General features: G+C 39.2%; 1 protein-coding gene across 1 annotated transcript in view; it reads left to right on the top strand.

The window, feature by feature from the left end:
* The window catches only part of LOC126291467 (uncharacterized), a 2,161,958-nt gene that overhangs the window by 115,112 nt on the left and 2,029,916 nt on the right, over positions 1-16,930 (top strand). The window contains exons 4-5 of the mRNA XM_049984978.1: positions 7,348-7,583; positions 10,057-10,245. Of these exons, the coding sequence (XP_049840935.1) occupies positions 7,348-7,583; positions 10,057-10,245 (425 nt within the window). The remainder of the gene's footprint in view (positions 1-7,347; positions 7,584-10,056; positions 10,246-16,930) is intronic.

Genomic DNA, 16,930 nt, shown 5'->3' with positions numbered 1-16,930 from the left:
AGATTGAATAATCAACGAAAGGATAATGTTCTACGAGTCGGGGAGTGGAATGTCAGAAGCTTGAACGAGGTAGGGAAACTAGAAAACCTGAAAAGGGAAATGCAAAGGCTCAATCGAGATGCAGTAGGGGTCAGTGAAGTGAAGTGGAAGGAAGACAAGAATTTCTGGTCAGATGAGTATCGGGTAATATCAACAGCAGCAGAAAATGGTATAACAGGTGTAGGATTCGTTATGAATAGGAAGGTAGGGCAGAGGGTGTGCTACTGTGAACAGTTCAGTGACCGGGTTGTTCTAATCAGAATCGACAGCAGACCAACACCGACAACGATAGTTCAGGCATACATGCCGACGTCGCAAGCTGAACATGAACAGATAGAGAAAGTGTATGAGGATATTGAAAGGGTAATGCAGTATGTATAGGGGGACGAAAATCTAATTGTCATGGGCGACTGGAATGCAGTTGTAGGGGAAGGAGTAGAACAAAAGGTTACAGAAGAATATGGGCTTGGGACAAGGAATGAAAGAGGAGAAAGACTAATTGAGTTCTGTAACAAGTTTCAGCTAGTAATAGCGAATACCCTGTTCAAGAATCACAAGAGGAGGAGGTATACTTGGAAAAGGCCGGGAGATACAGGAAGTTTCCAATTAGATTACATCATGGTCAGACAGAGATTCCGAAATCAGATACTGGATTGTAAGGCGTACCCAGGAGCAGATATAGACTCACATCACAATATAGTAGTGATGAAGAGTAGGCTGAATTTCAAGACATTAGTCAGGAACAATCAATACGCAAAGAAGCAAAGAAGTGGGATACGGAAATTCTAAGGAATGAAGAGATACGTTTGAAATTCTCTAACGCTATAGATACAGCAATAAGGAATAGCGCAGTAAGCAACACAGTTGAAGAGGAATGGACGTCTCTAAAAAGGGCCATCACAGAAGTTGGGATGGAAAACATAGGTACAAAGAAGGTAGCTGCGAAGAAACCATGGGTAAGAGAAGAAATACTTCAGTTGATTGATGAAAGGAGGAAGTACAAATATGTTCCGGCAAAATCTGGAATACAGAAATACAAGTCGCTGAGGAATGAAATACATAGGAAGTGCAGGGAAGCTAAGATGAAATGGCTGCAGGAAAAATGTGAAGACATCGAAAAAGATATGATTGTCGGAAGGACAGACTCAGCACACAGGAAAGTCAAAACAACCTTTGGTGACATTAAAAGCAACGGTGGTAACATTAAGAGTGCAACGGGAATTCCACTGTTAAATGCAGAGGAGAGAGCAGATAGGTGCAAAGAATACACTGGAAGCCTCTATGAGGGTGAAGATTTGTCTGTGATAGAAGAAGAAACAGGATTCGATTTAGAAGAGATAGGGGATCCAGTATTAGAATCGGAATTTAAAACAGCTTTGGAGGACTTACGGTCAAATAAGGCAGAAGGGATGGATAACATTCATTGGGGGAAGTGGCAACAAAACCACTATTCACGTTGGTGTGTAGAATATATGAGTCTGGCGACATACCATCTGACTTTCGGAAAAGCATCATCCACACAATTCCGAACGCGGCAAGAGCTTAGAAGTGCGAAAATTATCGCACAATCAGCTTAACAGCTTATGCATCGAAGCTGCTTACAAGAATAATATACAAAAGAATGGAAAAGAAAATTGAGAATGCGCTAGGTGACGATCAGTTTGGGTTTAGGAAAAATAAATGGACGAGATAGGCAATTCTGACGTTACGGCTAATAATGGAAGCAAGGATCAAGAAAATTCAAGACACGTTCATAGGGTTTGTCGACCTGGAAAAAGCGTACGACAGTATAAATTGGTGCAAGCTGTTCGAGATTCTGAAAAAAGTAGGGGTAAGCTATAGGGAGAGACGGGTCATATACAATATGTACAACAACCAAGAGGGAATAATGTGTGGACAATCAAGAACGAAGTGCTCGTATTAAGAAGGGTGTAAGACAAGGCTGTAGCCTTTCGCCCCTGCTCTTCAACCTGTACATTGAGGAAACAATGATGGAAATAAATGAAAGGTTCAGGAGTGGAATTAAAATACAAGGTGAAAGGATATCAATGATGCGATTCGCTGATGACATTGCTATCCTGAGTGAAAGTGAAGAAGAATTAAATGATCTGCTGAACGGAATGAACAGTCTAATGAGTACACAGACGAAGGTAATGAGAAGTAGTAGAAATGAGAACAGCGAGAAACTTAACATCAGGATTGATGGTCACGAAGTCAATGAAGTTAAGGAATTCTGCTAACTAAGCAGTAAAATAACCAATGACGGACGGAGCAAGGAGGATATCCAAAGCAGACTCGCTATGGCAAAAAAGGCATTTGTGGCCAAGAGACGTCTACTAATATCAAATACCGGCCTGAATTTGAGGAAGAAATTTCTGAGGATGTACGTCTGGAGTACAGCATTGTTTGGTAGTGAAACATGGACTGTGGGAAAACCGGAACAGAAGAGAATCGAAGCATTTGAGATATGGTGCTATAGACTAATGTTGAAAATTAGGTGGACTGATTAGGTAAGCAATGAGGAGATTCTACGCAGAATCGTAAAGGAACGAAATATGTCGTAAACACTGATAAGGAGAAGGGACAAGATGATAGGACATCTGCTAAGACATGAGGGAATGACTTCCATGGTACTAGAGGGATCTGTAGAGGGGAAAAACTGGTGAGGAAGACAGAGATTGGAATACGTCAAGCAAATAATTGAGGACATAGGTTGAAAGTGCTACTCTGAGATGAAGAGGTTAGCACAGGAAGGGAATTCTTGGCGGGCCGCATCAAACCAGTCAGTAGACTGATGACCAAAAAGAAAAGATCTTGTATTACTCTGGAGCTTCTGTATCAAGGGTGAATCGTTTGACATAACATAAATATATAGAGAATTCTTTCTGAGACATTCCATAATATTGTGGAGATATCGGTTTGGCGGACAAGAAAGTAAGTCACACTCGCTCTCTCCCCAACCAGGTCAGCTAGGAAGATCTTACTCCTACAGTACATATCTGCATTTAGTTAGTCGTATGTGTAACTTCTATAGACGATACGGAAAAAGTCTTGAAGACAGACTCAAATACCGGCATTCATCTAAGCATAAACGGTCGTGAAAAGATTACAGCAGTATCCATAAAAAATGTACACGTTATTACAAGCGTACAATGATAAGCCAAAACATAGTGACCACTGTTCACAGCGAGACCTTTGCCGCCAGCTGGCGTTGCGGTCACAAAACACGTTAATGAAAATGAACAAGGTGGAGAAGAGACGAATGTAGAATCATTATAGACACCGAAATACACGTAAAGAGGGAAATCCTATGAAATTACCGACTTGACTTCATCTTAGGAATAAAGTCAAAGTCAGAAGTCCTTAACCATACTACGGCACAAGACGAGGAATCTGCACGCTACAGGGTCACAGAACTGTCGGAGCCTCTGATTCAGACCCTCCACTCTACTCCGTGTCTAGTTTAACAATGATGCTATAGGTGTTGAGTCCCACTTTCATCTCGTAAGCAAGACGGCAGTCTCCACCATTTCAGCAGCTGCCTGAAACCAGAAAGAATCTCTTCTAATCCAATGTGACACATATCGTTAGTACTGACATAAGCTACCACCTGCAGTTGCCTGTATCCTGTGCTGTTCATGGCAACCCTTATACATCTGGTATGACTCCTCCCAGTGTGCACACAGACTGCACATGGATTGCTGCATCTAGCACAGGGAAGTTGTCAGAGACAGATAGTGTCCGAAACCTGTATGTCAGATGAACTGTGGAGGAGGTCCTCCAACAATCCGCAGACCCCCCCCCCCCCCCCCCACTGTCCCCAGAAAACCTTTCGCTGCCGACCACACCTTAGCGCAACCTCCCACTTGACAACGGATGAGTGGTCAATCTCAGGGCAGGCAGTAGTCGACTGGTCAGAGGGAAATGTTGGATATCCATTGGATCCCTATCTCCGGCTTCCCAGACTGATGCCCATTAGAGAGCCTCAAGCCGTGTGAGTGACACCACCTGGAGCTTCGACCAAAGAATTACCAACTCAACTCGTGTATGATCACAGCAATCACAGTTTCAATCCATACTATAGACAACGGAACTATACTGTAGACACTACCTGTTTATGAACTCGTAAAAATATATAGCCGAACTGTGTACTCGCTTATCTGTGGCAGGATCTCAAGGTGCTGACTCACCGACGGTCTAACCGACACTCGGCTGTTCTAACAAACAAACCAAAAAAAAGGGCTCAAACATGGAAAAAAAATTTGAAATCTAGTAACCACACAGGTAACTGAAAATTACCCGCTCCTATTTGAAGCTCGTGAAAATGCAATAAGCGCCTTATCTGCAAGACGCTACTTCACTGACGACCTAACCGACACAAGTGCGGTATACGAAAGGATGGAGAAAGAAATAGACTGTAATATTCAAAGGGACCATCTCAGCATTTGCCTGAACCGATTTAGGAAAGTAACGGAAAACCTAATTCCGGGCGACCGGACGGGGATTTGAACTGTCTACCTCGAATGTGCTAACCACTGTGTCAGCTCACTCGGTACAAGGAGGCCCAGATATTACACTGATGCAAATGGAAAATGTCGCACTATGAACACCTTGGCCAACAGCTAACAAATCTGTCTATAGTATTTCCATGAATGTGGGATATGTTGAGTAAACATTAATCATTACCTGATCTTAGTCTAAGTATTTCCATTGGAGAGAAAAGTCAGTCCTACAGGTGAAGAATGACGTAAGTTCATGATGGCTGTTGGCTGTGTTTAATATCAACGTAACCAATCAGACAAGATCACAACGGAGCATAGTACCAAGTTATTTTGTTTTACTCGTGCCCCTATAATCACATTTTAATCTCCCATTATTAACAGATTTTCATCACCCGTTAAGTACTTACTGAATTAGCCGTTCAATAACCTCATATATTTTCTCTGTCTCTTCATTTTCGACTTGCTTCGTCGGCATGTATACGTGAACTATCGTTGTCGGCATTGATGAGAATAACTCTATCAGTGAACTGTTCACAGTAAGACACCCTTCGCCTGACCTTCATATTCACAACAAATCCTACTAACGTTATACTATTTGTTGATATGACCCTATCCTCATTTGAAGAGAAATCCTTGTCTTCTTTCCGTTTTGCTTCACTGTCCCCCGCGGTATCTACAGTCATGCTCATAAATTAGGTATAATTGCAGCAGAATGAGGTACCCCACAACGTTGCACTACATAAAACTCGCGCTAATAGCATAGGCACACAGGGAACACACACGACACAGATCTTTAAGTCCACAGTTTTGGTTTTAAGTTGAGAAAACCGTCCCGAAACACAAGTGCTACAAAACGCCACTGTTCGTTTTTTTTTCACAATAACACACACTCCGTGTTACTAGCTGACGATGAGGACTAGATTCTTGATGAAAACCATTCTACACACTATTGTGAAAGAAAATCACTATTTGATAAAATGAGTGGCCAAAACCATCTTTAATTGCATAACTGTTTTCGAATAAACTGCTACAAAAATAATCAAAAACCTAAAACTGTATGCCAAAGACATTGCCCTGTGAAATCCTGTATTGTGCAGCCCTGTGCGTAGCATTACAGGGTCACAGTTCGTGACATACAAATCCAGCACACAAAATTATCACAATAAAAATTCTACAAGATATGACAGATTGAACTTTGAAAGAATAAATAACCAAAATGCATCTAAGAAAATACCCTGTGACTTTATATACATAAACTGAGTAAATAAAATTTGAAGCACTAAATAATGCACACGGGATTGTAACACTGTACTGTGACAAAAAGCTATAAACGTACGAAATGGTGTCTCAACTGATCTTCTGTTAAACTGAGACTGACATTAATTTTGAAATGCAATACTTAACCGTGCAAGATCCTACAATCTTGACTTTAAGTAACTGGCCCAAACAGGTTTTCGTGGCTTACCCGTGGCAACTGAACTTGAACAATGCTCAAAGTGATGTACATAAAAAATGCAGAGCAGCAGGGGACTATGAACGAAAGAAAGTCTTGCAAGGACGTGGAACTATGTTAAGCACATCGTGCTTCGATCGTTGTGTTTCGTAAAGTGCAATGCGGCGACACACACAACCTGAAAATAACCTGTTGTCAGGAAACAGGTAAAATTTCAACCCACTAAGTGATTGAAAAGAGACTAGCCTTTGTTTAGAGAACTTTGTGACTACTGAAACTTATTGTCTGACCATTACAATCATCTTTACAAAAGTTACTTGTTAGTAAAAATATCACTCTACCAAGAAATTAAGAATTGGAGTTCTGCTTCTATAACTTCTGGCTGTAAGCCGTGTGAATATATAACATTCCTTATTCACGCCTGAACAATGAAACTAACTAAACTGAACCAATAAAAAAATCCTACTAAAACTTGCTTCTTTTCAAATACATCACAAATTACGTGCAGCCAATCAGGGTAGCAACAACAGTACCTGGAAACCTTCACTTCTCAATTTAATCGTTACCAAATAGTATTTCCGAACTTCAACGTCCTCTGTATCTTTCTGTCTGTGCTGTGGAAGCAATTTCTAAACCGTTCTCTTGCGTGACCACCACCCAACTGACGCACTAGTTTCTCTTAGAATGATACAGCAACTACAAGTCTACTGGCAATCGATGAACGTACTGTTTCTACTCAGAACGTCTGTAGTGTTACATATCGCTACTGAAAACCCCCGAAAAATAGCCAGTATGCAGATCGGAAGTTTGGCACATTAAATGGAAACAGTGATTATATCACTTTCCTTGAATACGAAAAATAAGCTAGAAATCTTACTGGTGTGTACCGCCAGTTAAGGTACTAATAGCTCTTGCTACTGTATATGCACAATAAGTGAAATGTGGTTCTTGCTATCCGTGTTACAAATTTTAACCCTTAGGTTTGGTAAACGCAGCGTGTCTGTCGGGTAAAATACCGTATTATTCACACGTGATTTTGGAGTTGTAGCGCTGGTTATTCAGAACAAAGATGAAAAAGTAATTCTAAAGAAAATATGTCCCAGTTTCTTTCCCATGTAAGCCCTGTATAAGGTTGTGTACAATATCAGAGACTGGGTTTTCAATCCTAACTATCCCCTGGAGTGAAGTTGTTGTGGTGTCTGGTGCGTAGGGTATGTGTGTTGTCAGGGCCCAATTTCTTCCCTATCTCAAACCAACCACAGCATGTGCTTAGTCTTGTGTGTAGTTGGAGAAGAAACCTTACCTTTTCTGGCGTCGTGTAGTGCGTTGTACGCGTGTTCCTGGTGGCGGCAGGTGGAGGAGTCGACGCTGCGTCAGCGGCTGGGCGCGGGGCGGCGCGACTCGGCGGCGCAGATCACGTCGGTGTCGCCTCCCACCGAGACGCAAGAGACGTCGCCGCCCACGACGGCGGGCCGGCGCCGGCGCTCCTCGCTGGCCCAGCTGACCGACATCTTGCGCGAGTGGGGCGGCGGCAGCTCGCACGGGTCCCGCTCGCTGAGAGGCTCCAGCCACAAGGACCCGCTCACCAGGTGGCCGGCCCCCCACTCTGACTGTCCAACTGCTCAGTTCGCCACCAACCACCACATTCCTCTTGCCTTATCCCCTGGATGAGAGGGGTGGTTGCAGCTAGCACAGCCTCACATCCACCACGACCCACTCATCAGGTTCCCACCCAGTTTGCCTGCCAAATCCCTCAATTCACAGCTGATCCTGCCACATTCCTCTTGTGTTAGACTCACCTTGTGTTAGTGGGGTCGTTACAGTCAGCTTAGCTACGTGGCTGCAGTCATAAGGACCCACTCATTATGTGCCGCCCCCAACCCCTCACTCTGAGTGCACAGCTCATCAACTCACCACCAGACTTATCACATTCCTCCTGTATTACACCCATCCTGAATGACGGGGGTGGTTACAGCTAGTGCAACTGTATGACTATATCCACAACAACCCATCCACCAGGTTGCCATGCAGCCTGCCTGCTCAATGCCTCAACTGACCACTAGTATTAACAAATTCCTCTGGTCTTACACCTATCCTGAATGACTGGGGTGGTTACAGCTAGTGCAGCTGTATGACTATATCCACAAAAGCCCACCCACCAGGTTCCCACCCTGTCTGCCTACCCAACCAGTCACCTCATGGCCGATCCTATCACATTCGTCTTGGATAAGTGGGGTGCACACCTGCACAGCACGAGCCAATAGGACCCACTCAGCAGGTGGTCCTCACTCTGACTGTCAAACACCTGTACTGTCCACCACTCTTACTACATTTATGTGTGTGTAGGATGGAGGTAGCCTACACAGCGACGGAGTCATTCCTCTATTATATTAACTCAGTTCCCATTTATGTCTTCTTCAGGAGTATCGAGTGCAGATTCAGTTGCTTAGTCTCTGGACTCCAACCAAACCCTTGAGTTCACAGGCTGCAACTTCTCCTCTGTCGTTTTTTGTGCTCAGATGGCGGGTCGAAAATTATTTTTCCACTTGTATCGAACATCATTTAATGGTGTAAATGTTTGACCTTAGAAGGGCTTGCTGGTTTGTGATAATTTGTTTGAGTCTCAGTACAGAGTCAGGCATGCATCTGTCCTATGGTTGGAACTATTCCATGAAACGACGTTCCTGAATCCATGTAAAAAGTTTTTCTTTTTATAACTTCTGGAATGTTACGTATTTGATCGCAATGTACGTAATTTTGCTACAGTAGCAATGTGACAAAGTTTGCTTTGATTTAATTCCAATGACTTTACATTCCTGCCTATGTTAATACCGAAATTCACTTAATTCTATAGCGTTTCTGTTCACATCTAGTATAAAGCTGAAATTCAGGCTCAATGTATGTTGTTCACATCTAGTATAAAGCTTAAATTCAGGCTCAATGTATGCTGTGTGATCTGAGGAATGAATATAGACAAAAGTTTTAATTTGTGTATAAAATAGCTTTATCTTATCATCTTATCATATATCTTGTTGTATCAAATTTGTTCCTTTGTTGCATTTGAAGTCAATGTGTTTTAATTTTTATAGTCCATTCACTTTTACCGTCACTTTTGGAGAGCAAGCTGTTGTCAGTATGTTTGTCTAACTCTTTTCTTCTGTTTGCCATTTACCAAAGTATATTTTACGGAGTCAACCCAGTAGAATCTGTCCCAAAACGTCGAACATGAAAAACCTACTGAACTTTATTCTTGTCCCGGCAAACTCTGTTGATTATTGCTTCCAGGTGATCTATCAGTCTGATTGAAGCCCTTGTCAGTACGAAATATTATGCCATTTACTATCACTCCACTGAAAGCCTTGCCCTACTCTGAGAAACAGTAGCAGCAGGGCTGCATATCGAAACAAGATAGACCATTTCGTCTCATCACGATTACTATTCACTTCATAGGATGGTTTTTACAAAGTCCTCTGGTAATGCAGCATATTTTCTTGCGGAGTATACTTCCATGACATGCTCTGTTGTCACAAGTTCGGCTGTTCACACAAAACATGACCTTGTATCTTATGTGGACTCTTCTCCTGTGGCTGACTCGTCCTGGTAATTTGAAACCTTGGAATACTTTTCTCTCGCTGTATCCTTCTGCCTCCACTTATTCTTCTGTATCAACGTAATCTTGTACCGCGCCACGTCCTTCTGGCATGGCATATCCTTCTGTATCTTTTTTGCTTAACATATTCTTTCAGTTCCATCTGGACTTACATCCATCTCCACATCCCTTTCAGGTCCTTCCAGCTAACAGAATCCTTTGGACACAAAGTATGTTTCTGGCTACAAGTGACTTCCTAACTCGAAATACCCTACAGCTCGCTTATCTTACTCTCTCAACGAAATTTTCCTGTGTAGTAGTAAGCTTCACGTACTGCATGTTGTTCATTAGCTCCTTGTGACTATGTGGTTCGACTCAAATGCTCAATTCATTAAGTGGGGCTTCCTGTAGCTCTTATTTAAGATCAAGTCCATATCGTGTACGTGACGTGACGTGACGTGGTGCTGCCACAGTCGGCGCGAGACGCTGGCGGACCTGGCCAAGTCGCTGCCCTGGGGGCGCTCCTCCACGACGACGTCGGCGCCGCCCCCTGAGACGCACACCTCGTCGGGCTTCGGCTTCCGCAAGAGGCGCGAGTCCTCGGCGGACGCCACACTCACTGGCCGCAAGCGCAGGGATTCCTCCGCCATCTCGGACCTCAGGTGAGACAGACTCATTCACCATTACACCTCCCGTCAGAGTTCTTTTTTTGTAATCCATTAACTTAGATTCATGCTTTCCCAAACACTCCTCCATCTGTGAACTATCCCGTTTCTTTCTTCTGCTATCCATTTTCTTCCCTACTTTTGGAACTTTATGTTGTCGAAACCTTCCCATTCTTAATCTTGTTTTGTCTTCAATTCCTTGCTTATCTATGCCACTTACTTGTAAGCATTCATGCAATTCCCTAAGCCAGTTGGGCTTTCATTTTAATTTTACAAAATACTGTACAATTTTTCTTGTCAGTCTGCTATGGCATATTCTTCGGATGTGCCTACAGAACATTACAGGTCTTTCCCTAATCGCGCATGTAATTTCTGTATACTTCTGTGTTACTTCCCTATTTCAAGATACTGTCCAGATTACTAATATCCTCCTCAGAACCTACATTTAGTTTTTCCTGAGTCCTTCATTCTCTTTTCTTCGTATGAAAATTAAGGTTTCTGAGGCAGACAAAGCAATCTGGCGAATTTCTCTCTTAAACGATCAATACTTTTCCATTTCTTGACAATGAGTTTTATTATAATATTTCGTTACGTGAAATGCTAAGTCCATCTTTCGTAAACTTGCTGCGACAGCTACTTTATCGCCTCAAATACATACTTGAATTTCTCTGCCCTTATATATCCTTCATTTTTACGAAAAAAGTCGTATAAATTCATAGTGCAAATGGTTCTTCACTTTTTTTACCAAATTGGATTCTGTTTCATCTGTTTTGTTTACACTTGGCTAGGACATATCATGTCATATTTTGGGTATTCTAAGGTTGCAATACCCATAGCAAATTTAATACAATATAACTTTTGGTCATTTATTTACATGCCTTTAGTGTTGTCTGTATTATGCTTTCTTACCAACAAATTAAATATGTATGGAAAAAGGAACAGTCATTGAATACTATAGTCATATTTTCCATTAGCAAATTATTGAACATGTAATCTCTGCTATTTTTTGAGCCGTATTGCCTTTTAGCATTAGATAATCACATACTATAGTTTGCCAGAAATGAATATTGTTCGTTTCAATCAGGATATTAAGAATGCATCTGACTCATCGATGGGGATTAAAGTATGAATAAACCTTAAAAGAAAAATAGAAAATAGCTTGATGATGAATTACCATAAATGTCTTAAATATATTCATCTACATCTTAATCTCCCTCTTCATTATATGATGGCCCATCTGACTGGATATACTTAACTGAAGGTGTCAGAATATTTCTTACAACGAATCAGATTCACGATTTTTAAAAATCGTTTACAAAATTTGGTGTTCAAAGATTGTTAGAGAATATTAACTGTATTTTATTCCTCAGACTTACTTTTTTTAAATTCCCAAAATACATCTTTTCTGTTAAGCAACCTGTTATTCTTTGTTTTCAACAGCTCTTGATAATGCTCCGGCGCCACCAACTATAATTAGTTGTGCTCCTAAAATGTGGGAATCAATAAAGAACATCACTCTTCAGTTTTGTTTAACACAGAACCTTCTTTTTTATATTTATTTTATTCAGTTACATTTTTCTAAGGAATAATATGAAGGGCTAAGATCAATGACATATATTTCTTTAAATTATTTTATTTTTATCAGCTTCCATATTGTTTTACCTATAGGAGTAATATTATGTTTAAGCTAAGTCTGCTCCTTAATGTAGTACTACTCCTTGCTTTATCTCCCAGTTCTAATTTCCAATTTCCTTACATAATTTCTCTGCCAGCTGTTGCAGCTATGTTTTCACCAACTGAAACTGTTAACAGTACATTCTTCCTTATTAGCTAAATCTGAAATTTTACTTTCTTCAAACCCATATTCCAAATATTTATGACTTCTTTAAGCAGTATATGCTGTATTTATTCACCATGGAATGACTTAATGCCTTTAGCCACTTATCTAAACTCTCCCTAATTTAGTACCTGTGAAACAATAAATGTAGCAAACATGATGAATGTAAAAAGAAAATTTTTTTTCATACAGTCTTTACCAAGTTTCTCTGATTTCCATAAAGTATATGGAGGTATGATGTGCAAGTTTAATCAAAAACCATATTAAAAATGAAATATCTTTCAGATTGATGATGATGAAAGAGCTGAATTCATTTGTTAATATTATTGTGCATCCAACATTTTCATTCTGACTATTGTTATGGCCAGTCATTTAGTCGATATCAGTACCCATCCATCTATAAAAATATCAAATTCAGTTTAGCTTTGTTTTATACAACTTTTTGTTTTATTTTCATTTCTTTCCAGGTAATATTAATATATTTATCCAGTTTAAAGCCTTAAAACACCTGAATACATTACTATTTGCATCATCATGATGATAAATTTAATGTATATTCATTGCAGTTCCTTTAGGACATTTCTGTTCTTCTGCATCGTAATTTAAACATTAAATCGTATTTGTTCTGAGACTTTACTGAACCATTTGTAACTAAACAACCTGTATCTTCAACAGAAAGTACTTCATTTTAATTTAAATTGTTCATGAACAATATAAGGTTTTCATACATTCCTTTCTTAATGCAAATGTGTAATCTTCAAGTGATTCAAGTATTCTGATACCTAGGACTTACACATGCGGTTTTTTTTGTCAAGTCAAAAGTTAACTATGCAGTTTGTACTGGTTATGAACCGACGCCTCGTTCATTAGTCCCAGCACATGACGAAGTTCAAGATTTTATAATGGTTGTGATTGGTGGGAATGGTAAAACTGTCAATTGTAATAGAACTAAAGAAACTGCAATGTAAGAGGTCAGGCAAAGTGACTTAATATACTATATCAATATCTAAAATCGAAACCTATTGTTTTAAGTCACATGCAATATGGTTGATTCAAATGAAGATGAGGAAATTATTTTCTCTGTAAAGCAGAACATTTCTTTATTTCATTGCCTGTTTTAATACAGTTAGCCTTGCCAGGATATTAGTACAATATAGCATAAATAATGATGAGATAAATAAAAAAGAATGAAGTTCACTACCTGTTAGAATTGCCTAGAGGATCCTTGAAAGATGGTAAGGAAATTATGTGGGAAATTGTTTTAATTGTATCTTAGGTATGCAGCTGACTACTTTCTTCAGCGATGGTCAGATGTTAATGATACTTGAGTTGAAATAAAATACAGTCTTTGAGGACAACGAGAAATGTTGCAGGTGTTCCAATTTTGAGATATGAAAATGAATACAAAATCGAATTAGAGAAAGAAACACTTAATAATGGGATGATGGCAATACGCTTTATAACTAACAAACACAAATGTGTTGGAATGAGTGGTAAAGAAAAGAATTTCAAAATTAATATTATGAATTATTAATTTCAATGCAGTCAATTTGACGCAGCTTACTTTACATTTGAAATGTCCCAGACAAACTGGAAGCATCATCAAATTGCTGACTGAACACTATCTTACCATGTTAAACTTCATAATATTTATAATGTAATTTTAATATTATCTGGAGATTGATGAAGCACATGAGGCTACTCCATTTGAAAGCGGTGAAACAAATTATAGTAAGAAATGTAACTGCATTCTCATGAGAGGCATATATGTAATAATTGAGAAGATAGATAAATATACCTTAAATCTGGTAATGGATAGAAAGATATAAAGAATGAGAAGCCTGTGGTTTAGGCTGAATTTTCTTAGGATGCTAAGTAATATCACATTTATTTATTCCTTAATATTGTATTTTGATCTTACTCTGTTCCCATCAGATTTAGACCCTATTTCATATCTACTAATGGATTATAATAAATTGGCTGATGTTTAGTTTCTGTTTGTTTTTGTGTGACCTCCTTCAGGCAAATTTTTTTGAAGATTTAAAAATGGAATGAAATATTGTTTAATTATTCTTACATTGATGTATATTTTCATTTTTGTATTGTTTTCCTTGAGCTCCAAAACCAAAATATTGTCTTAAGTTAATATTATATATGCATAAGGGAGCAGTTTGAAATGAAACAAAGATAGATTAGAATGTATTCATGAAGCCCCATAATACATTCAATAATTAATAACTGGTATGCCTGAACTAACACAAACAACCAAGGAACACAAGCAATCCCCCATCTGCATAAAGTAATATGGGGGCAAACCACACATTGTGCACTTAGGGGTATAAATGGGAAGCATGGGTATTTTGAAATGTTGCCTGTATAGAAAATGACTGATATCAGTGTCTTACAGACAGAGTTTTGGTCTATATGGTCATTAATGACACATTTGATTACATATAATTTCAAATCTATCAAAACAGAAAACAATATTTGCAATTATCTCATTGTCATTTGGAGATTAAATCCATGTAGCACATGTGAAAATTTTTGTAATTTAATGGCGTTCTTTGTATTTCTATTTCCATCTAATTGGCATGTCATATTTATTTAATTTCAGTGTATAACATGTTTTCGCATCTGATACACTGCTCAGTATGTTGTTTCAAGTAAAAAAAAAAAGTTTGCAACATAGATACTGCAGTTCATACTTGAGACTATGTAGAGTAATTATTTACTGAAATCAAATGGATGTATTCAATGTAGATGCAGTCAGTTAAGATGCAACGGCATGAAATATCAGTGAAAACCATTCAGAAACGCTGAAATTACAATGTTATGAGTGCATTGTGACAAATGAAAAGTAATGTGAGACAAGGACTCGAATCAGACTCGAGCCACCTTTTTCTGCTCTTCTTCAGCAGTCGCCTTGAGCATTAGGCTGTCGAGGCACTACTCCAGGCCTGATTAAACCGTCTTTATCACTGATAATCTCACGTATAATTTCAAACACAACAGCCATTAGTACTTTCACATGGTGGTGGGAGTAGTTCCACTTTGGAATTCTAAAATGTGGGAATGTCAATAGAAAGGAAAGTGTTTAGTGGAATGTCTTAACTTGTCATTTCAAACACACATCACTGAAATGGTGGAGGTGGCTAGTAATGTAAAGGAGGATATGAGGGTTTAAATTATGGTCTTGCTCAAATCTTGATTTAGAACAACATAATCATTACAGTGGTCTTCTATTTCTCTCTGGTGACCACTGGATGACAAAACATGTCATGTAATTATGATTAAAAGGATTGTTTATCATCCTAAATTGAATACGAAATAAAGAGATCAAATACGAACAGGAAATACAGGGAAATCGGAGAGAATTTTTAAATGGGCTCATCTGATGCCTGCATGGTTGTCTTGTTACATACATTATCAATCTAATGACATTATTTCAAGATGACGGAAAAAACTAGGTATTCTTGAGACTATGTAATTAGATTTTTTGTATATTATACATAAACATATGTGTGTGTGTAAGTAACCCTTACTCAGCATCATCTCACTCACTAATAGGTAAAAAAAGCCTTCATGGCTGCCACTAATCAACCAACACACCAAGAATGTTTTTAGATATGATATTAAAACAAATCATTTTCAGCTACTTTTCATGTCACACCCTTTCTATCCCCACAATTACGAATGTTAGGCATATGTGGCCCCCAGTGGTTTTTCAGGCAATAAGTGATACATGTGCCTTATTTGGTTGAAACTGCTCTGCAGACTCAAGACTTACATGTTCTGTGTCACCCATCTTGACATCTGCACTTCTGTATCTAACACTATGGGTGAATTGTCATCTTCTTTCAACGAAGAGTAGCAACATTTCATGAAACTGATCCATGTGTTCCACAATTGAGTGTACACATCGCTTCTTAATTATCCCCACCACAAAAAATTGTGATGCCAAGAGTGACATACTCATACAACACTTTTTCCTAAGCACTAAGCCTTATGTGTGCTAAGTTTGGTAGAATTTTCTCTATGGATTCCTCAGTTATATCACATATCATCCCCTTTCAACTCCTACCCCGACCTTACTTCCTTAGAAATACTAGTGGTGCGCTAGTCCCATAGTACTTCTTTACCATATAATAAATTCTATATGTAAAGAGTTTGGTTGAAATCACTCCCAGCATTCTGTACTGACCATCACTCCCATGGGAAAGAGCCACTAGGACTGTCACGATTCAGCCCAGCACTAAGAAAACTATGTAAATACACTAGTATACTTTTGATTTACTTTTAAATTCCGCTTTATCCATACACGCATATCTCTAGGAGCAACCCAGTCAATAATAAAAAATTATCGAGGAAAGCTGAAGAGTTGCAAACTTTTGTATAGTGGTAGGAGATACTGATGTGAACACCATAATTACCATAATTAAATATGAGTATGTATCTGGAGGGGGAGTGGGGCAAGGCGTTTAAAAGTCACTTTTTACGCTTTTCTTGAATAACTCGTAAGCTGTTGCTTCATACAAAAAAGTTTCCGAGTATAAAATTAAACTACTGTACATCGAATTTCCTTCAAAGAAGTTTCTATTAATTTTTTCTGAAGGACTAACAGCATCCACACTGCAAGGGAAGGAAAAACTGCACATTATTAATAAACACTATTTTACTGTTGTAAAATTAATGTTTGTTTATTTACAAATCTGATAATTGTGTACCACGTCTAAGTGCCATAGGGCCTATTAAGGGTTACATTTTTTCTGGAGGTGTAAGTGAGTGGACGGGGGCTGGTGGAGAAGGTGTGTGAAGATCCGTAGGTCGCTGGATTTTGTTTGTGCA

Source organism: Schistocerca gregaria, chromosome 9 (genome assembly GCF_023897955.1).
Source record: "Schistocerca gregaria isolate iqSchGreg1 chromosome 9, iqSchGreg1.2, whole genome shotgun sequence".
In the NCBI taxonomy this organism is placed as follows: domain Eukaryota; kingdom Metazoa; phylum Arthropoda; class Insecta; order Orthoptera; family Acrididae; genus Schistocerca; species Schistocerca gregaria.
The sequence above is the reverse complement of the archived record's forward strand: the minus strand, read 5'-3'. Positions and strand labels throughout refer to the sequence as shown.